The sequence below is a fragment of the Hylobates moloch genome, unplaced genomic scaffold (genome assembly GCF_009828535.3).
Source record: "Hylobates moloch isolate HMO894 unplaced genomic scaffold, HMol_V3 SCAFFOLD_12, whole genome shotgun sequence".
Lineage (NCBI taxonomy): Eukaryota > Metazoa > Chordata > Mammalia > Primates > Hylobatidae > Hylobates > Hylobates moloch.
In genome coordinates, this window is record NW_026652287.1 from 40826157 (window position 1) to 40832899 (window position 6743).

The 6743-nt window shown below is 52.3% G+C and overlaps 1 protein-coding gene across 1 annotated transcript; it reads left to right on the forward strand.

The window, feature by feature from the left end:
- The first annotated feature begins 249 nt into the window (after positions 1-249).
- Positions 250-5610, forward strand: LOC116479423 (C-type lectin domain family 4 member M). Its single transcript, XM_032171526.1, is given in 6 exon segments — positions 250-295; positions 2564-2705; positions 2707-2816; positions 3264-3415; positions 4135-4247; positions 5460-5610. Coding segments are annotated over 6 exon segments (714 nt in total).
- Positions 5611-6743: the final 1133 nt, after the last annotated feature.

The window sequence follows — 6743 nt, forward strand, 5'->3', positions numbered from 1 at the left end:
TGTCATGGGTGGAGGAGTCCTTCTCCCTGTCAACTCCAGACCATCCCCCAACACCTCCCTGAAATTCCTGCAAAGTCAGGCTGATCTCAGGCTCTGACTCCTTTCACTAGCCTTTCTGGTGATGTGACCTTACCCAGCTTCCTGTTTGTCTTCCTGAGGGACAGTAGATTTAGGGAGTGAGGATCAGAGGGTAGAAAATAAAAGCTGTGGTCCCCAGGAGCCCTGAACATCTGGGGACAGGGGGAAAACATGAGTGACTCCAAGGAACAAAGGGTGCAGCCACTGGGCCTCCTGGGTAAGGCTGGGTTGGAACTCTGGGATCCTGGGTAAGGGGAAGGGATGGCCCAGGCTCTGAGCTGATGTCTGTCCGTTCAGAAGAAGATCCGACAACCAGTGGCATCAGACTTTTTCCAAGAGACTTTCAATTCCAGCAGACACATGGCCACAAGAGCTCTACAGGTAGGCAAGAGTTAGGGGGCAGATAGTGGAAGACAGAGCCTCCCAGACCCCTGGGTCCTGGGGAGGTAGATGTTGGGGTCTGGAATCCTGGGTCCTGGGGAAGAAAGTTCTGAGACCTGGTTTCCTGGGTCCTGAAGAGGAGGGAGCAGGGATCTGAACTCCTCACACCTGGGGAGATGGGGGTTGGGGCTTGGGTTCCTGGGGCCTGGGGAGGTGGGAGAGGGGGCCTGGACTCCTGGGACCTAGAGAGGTGGGGGTTGGAAGCTGGACACCTGGGTCCATGGGAGATAGTGACTGGAGCCTGGACTCCTGGACTCAGAGGAGGTGGGAGAAGGGGCCTGGATTCCTGGGTCCTGGGGCAGATGAGAACTAGGGCCTGGATTCCTGGGTCCTGGGGAGGTGGGAGCTGGGGCCTGAATTAGTGGGTCTTGGGGAGGTGGAAGCAGGTATCTGGGTTCCTGGGACCTGGGGAGGTGGGAGCTTGGGCCTGGGTTCCTCCTGGGTCCTGGGGATGTGGAGGCTGGGGCCTGGATTCCTGAGTCCTGGTGTTGCAGGATAATTTAGGAATCACAGAGATTGAGGGGTTGAGGAGGATTATTATTATTATTATTTAGGTGCATCAGCCCGGTCAGATTAACATTCAAAAAGACTGAGCCTCAAACAAAGAGTCAAGTTACCTTTTAAGCATTTCATGGGGTAGAGGGAGATCTGTGCAGGGGGAAGCATATTACAGAAGCGAGAAACAAAGATAGTTATTCAGTTGAGACATGGATTACATCATTTCTTACTTTTCAAGGAAAAACATATTTTACAACTTGAGTTTATCTGCCTAGTGATCTTGCAGCTGCACAGCTAGAGAAACAGGGTCTTCACAATGCCTGGGAAAGGGAGAGATAAGGCTCACTAGCCAAACAGAAAAACAGGCAGTTAATTCTTTTGTTATTTTTATTTTATTTTTATTTATTTATTTATTTTGAGACGGAGTCTCACTCTGGTACCCAGGCTGGAGTGCAGTGGCGCCATCTCGGCTCACTGCAAGATCTGCCTCCCAGGTTCATGCCATTCTCCTGCTTCAGCCTCCCGAGTAGCTGGGACTACAGGCGCCCTCCACCACGCCCGGCTAATTTTTTGTATTTTTAGTAGAGATAGGGTTTCACTGTGTTAGCCAGGATGGTCTTGATCTCCTGACCTTGTGATCTGCCCGCCTCAGCCTCCCAAAGTGCTGGGATTACAAGTGTGAGCCATCGTGCCCGGCCAAACAGGCAGTTAATTTTTAAAGGATTCCACCTCTTTCTCTTCCTCAGGGGGAATTGGGTTTTCTTACATACAACTGAGTTTTTGCTTACACATTCTTTAATTTCTTTTAATTCCTGTTCCACTGGGGAGGTGGAAGCAGGTACCTGGGTTCCTGGGACCTGGGGAGGTGGGGGCTGGGACCTAAACTCCTGGGACTTGGGGAGGGAGAGGCTGGGGACGGGGTTCCTGGTTCCTGGGGGGGTGCGAGCTAGGGCCTGGATTCCCAGGTGTTGGAGTGGAGGGCACTGGGGCTGGGGTTCCTGGGTCCTGGGGTGCTGAGGGATTTAGGCCAGGCTCTCCCTGGGCCAGGCTCAGGTGGGGACACTGGCAGGCTAACACATGTATCCTCTCTCAGGGTGTCTTGGCCATGGCCCCCTGGTGCTGCAACTCCTCTCCTTCACGCTTTTGGCTGGGGTCCTGGTGGCCATCCTTGTCCAAGGTCAGGGGCAGGTTATGACAGTCTGGGGTCCCCAGGCCTGGCCTTTTGGCTGTGAACAGAGCCTGGAGTGGCCAGGTCTTGGAGGGAGGTGGGACTGAGAGCCAAGATGTTGTCCCTGGGGGTCTGTAGAGGCCTCTCCCACAGCCCCTCCCCACTCTAGGGCAGGACAGGAGAGGGAGGAGGAGGAGGGGAAGAACCTGGTTCTCCTTGGCCTTCTGTGCTGCTTTCTCCGGGTGTCAGTTTTCCTCATCTTCAAAGGGGATTAACCAAGACCTTGGCTCTCACAAATGATGTCTCTATGGGGCTCAGTTCAGGACTTGGCACACAGTAGGTGTTTAATAATTGCAGTTCCTTTTCTTCGTGGCCCAGTGTACAAGGTCCCCAGCTCCCTAAGTCAGGAACAATCTGAGCAAGACGTAATCTACCAGAATCTGACCCAGCTTAAAGCTGCAGTGGGTGAGCTCTCAGAGAAATCCAAGCTGCAGGAGATCTACCAGGAGCTGACCCAGCTAGGAGATCTACCAGGAGCTGACCCGGCTGAAGGCTGCAGTGGGTGAGTTGCCAGACCAGTCCAAGCAGCAGCAAATCTATCAAGAACTGACCGATTTGAAGACTGCATTTGGTGAGTTCCTGCACATCGAGGGTCCTCGGGCTTGAGATGGTCTCTCTGTGATGTGACTTTACTTGAGTTACCAAACCTGCCTGAGCCTCAGTTTCCTCCCCTGTGAAATGAGAACACAGGGTAACTGCGATCATTGCACTTGGTGTTCACAGTGGGCCAGGCACACAGTAGGCACTCAGTTAAACCAGTCCGCTGCCTTCTGTTCTGAGCTCTAAAGCTGCTACTTCTCCTCGTCTGGAGGAGATGGAGCCAGGACTCCTGGGTTCTCCTGGGGATCAGGGAGAGTCTTGGGAAGTAGGGAGAGGAATGGTCTCTCCCCATTCCAAATGGTCCACCTGACATGGACAGTCAAGGAAGGGCCCTGATTTTCAAGGGCCTGAAGGCTGGGTAGATATGGGAATATGGGCGACCTAATTGAGCCCAGCCCTGACCAGCCTCTCCCAACAGAACGCCTGTGCTGCCGCTGTCCCAAGGACTGGACATTCTTCCAAGGAAACTGTTACTTCATATCTAACTCCCAGCGGAACTGGCACGACTCCGTCACCGCCTGCCAGGAAGTGGGGGCCCAGCTCGTCGTAATCAAAAGTGCTGAGGAGCAGGTACACCTGGTTGGGGTCCCCGTCCTGGCCTGGGGCATGGCTTCTGGCCAACTGGGGAGGAGGTGCTCAGAGAGGATTTTGCAGAAGAGGGGCTTTGCTCTACTTGGAAAGACGGGAAGAGAAGGATATGAATGAAGGGGTCCCAGGTACCCTTTAAGCAAATACAAACCAGATCTGCACACCTGTGAATATTTTGGGGGAAACGTCAAATGCAAGCAAACCACCGTGGCGTGCTGCAAGTGTTTAACAACCAGCTCTCCGGAGGGAAAATTCCTGATGTGTTGTTTGCCAATTTCCCTGGTGTAAATATTCCCACCGTGGCTGATTTCAAGCTGTCAATGTGCTGTCACTCAGTGCAGAGCTGAAAGGAGATGTGCTAGGCCAGCAATTAGTAATGGGTCCAATCTGGCTCCAGTACATGAAACCCGGTCAGGAGTAAATTCGTGTGGACATGCACCGGACATGCAAAATAGATAAATATGCAGCATTCACAGGAGCGTGTGAGGAGAGGCCAGCTGTGCATGCATGCCTGCATGTCAGGACACACATGTCGTGGGGATACAGATGTGAGAGGGGCTCAGACATGAGGAGGCTCAGGACCTGGTATACCAGAAAACTGCAGGTTAACGTCAAAACAGAACTTCCTGCCAAGAGACGGGGAGGTGGAACCTGGAAAATGGGAAGCAGAGCTCCCTCCTGACTCCTCCTCTACCCTCCAGAACTTCCTACAGCTGCAGTCTTCCAGAAGTAACCGTTTCACCTGGATGGGACTTTCAGACCTAAATCAGGAAGGCACGTGGCAATGGGTGGACGGCTCACCTCTGTCATCCAGGTAGATTCTGGGAGAAAGGGGCACTGTATCCAGTGGGGCTGGGTTCCTGCAACTCTAACTTGAGTTTTTCCCTGGGGGTCCCCCCCAACCTCCCTGACCCCATAGGACTAAGAGTCTGGGGTTTTCACTGAGTTGAGGAAGGTGGTCTTCATACCTACCTCCCCAGACAGGATGAAAGGTGCCCAGAATTCCACCAGCAGAGCTGCAGGAGGAGCTTTCCCCATGGGTGGGTGTGTTAAAATACAGTGTATTAATAGGAAGTCTGAAGTCTAGTAAGGCCACCAGCTCAGGAGACAATTGCCATTTACACAAAGTGAGTAGCTTATCCTACCCCCAGGTTCCTAGAGGGCGCACATTTCACAGCAGGGGGCCACCTGGGGAAGCACCAGGGTCTGTCATGAGGGAAAGTCGTGGAGGGGACTGTGGGCCAGAGCCTTTATTATGGTTTGTATGGGAAGAAAAGGGCAAGGCCAGGCAAGCAGGCTTAAGATGGGCAGATACGAAGCATTTTGTGGGCTCTGGGGCATAGAGGCTGCCTAGCTGCCTGACACCTGGCCTTGGGGTGATTAGGGCAGAAGGATAGTGGCTTGGAGTGCAAAAGCCCAATAAGGCAGGTGGTTGGCAGTACAGACCCCAGATTGGTTGGTTTGTATTTTAAAATCACACCCTCGGCCAGGTGCAGTGGCTCATGCCTATAATTCCAGCACTTTGGGAGGTCAAGGCGGGTGGGTCACGAGGTCAAGAGATCAAAACCATGCTGGCCAACATGGTGAAACCCCGTCTCTACTACAAATACAAAAATTAGCTGGGTGTGGTGGCGTGCACCTGTAGTCCCAGGTACTCAGGAGGCTGAGGCAGGAGAATCACTTGAGCCCAGGAGGCGGAGGTTGCAGTGAGCCAAGATCATGCCACTGCACTCCAGCCTGGGCAACAGAGCGAGACTCCATCTCAAAAAAAAAAAAAAAAACAGAAAAGAAAAAAGGAAAAAAAAGAAAATCACAGCCTCAGTAGGAGTCCTCCCAAGGCTGGGGTGCAGCAAGAGAGGCAGGAACTGAAGGCAACATGACTCAGGCACATTATGAGGTGTGGAGAGCAATGCATGTCCAGCATACACACGTAGGGCAGATGTTAAAGCATCAATATTGCAGAAGGTAGGAATGTGGCTCATCTACTGGGCAGGGCAGAGGCTCACATTCTGCATGGGCTTTGCAGCTTCCAGCGGTACTGGAACAGTGGAGAACCCAACAACAGCGGGGATGAAGACTGTGCGGAATTTAGTGGCAGTGGCTGGAACGACAATCGATGTAACGTCGACAATTACTGGATCTGCAAAAAGCCCACAGCCTGCTTCAGAGACGAATAGTTGTCCCACTTGTAAGCCAGGTTCCTTCTCTCCATCCTTGGACCTTCACAAATGCCCTGAGACGGTTCTCTGTTCGATTTTTCATCCCCTATGAGCCTGGGTCTTATTCTGTCCTTCTGATGCCTCCAAGTTTCCCTGGTGTAGAGCTTGTGTTCCTGGCCCATCCTTGGAGCTTTATAAGTGACCTGGGTGGGATGCATTTAGGGGGCGGGCTTGGTATGTTGTATGAATCCACTCTCTGTTCCTTTTGGAGATTAGACTATTTGGATTGCCATGTGTAGCTGCCCTGTCCCTTGGGGCTTTATCTCATCCGTGCAAACTACCATCTGCTCAACTTCCAGCTACACCCCGTGTACCCTTTTGACTGGGGACTTGCTGGTTGCCAGAGCTCATCTTGCAGGCTGGAAGCACCAGGGAATTAATTCCCCCAGTCAACCAGTGGCATCCAGAGAGGGCATGAAGGCTCCACACAACCTCTTCCACCCCCACATCTTTCTTTGTCCTATACATGTCTTCCATTTGGCTGTTTCTGAGTTGTAGCCTTTATAATAAAGTGGTAAATGTTGTAACTGCAGATCCAGCCTCATCTGATTCAACTTTGTGTAATAAAATGGCGAGTTGCTTTTCAGTTGCCACAGGCCCCCAGGTTGCAAGTTATGTACGCTGGTCATGCCCAGATGAACCAAGCAGGCAACCATGGGCGGAACCTATGTCCTTACACTAAGGAAGGGGGACTGAGTTAAGAAGTAAACACCACATGGCATGATCCATGATCCAATCAGATTGAGTCCTGGCATCACTCCATGACATGATCCAATTAGGCCAAGCCTCCCACATCACCTCATTGCATGCTGTGTATAAAATCTTCCTCAGCCTCCAGCTCAGAGACAGATTTGAACCAGATTCCCGTCTCCTTGCTTGGCTGTCTTGCATAAACTTTTCTCTCTATAAAAACCTGGTGTTGGGCCAGGCATGGTAGCTCATGCCTGTAATCCCAGCACTTTGGGAGGCCGAGGCAGGTGGATCACCTGAGGTCAGGAGTTTGAGACCAGCCTGGCCAACATGGTGAAACCCCATCTCTGCTAAAAATACAAAAAATTAGCTGGGCATGGTGGGCGGTGCCTGTAAGCCCA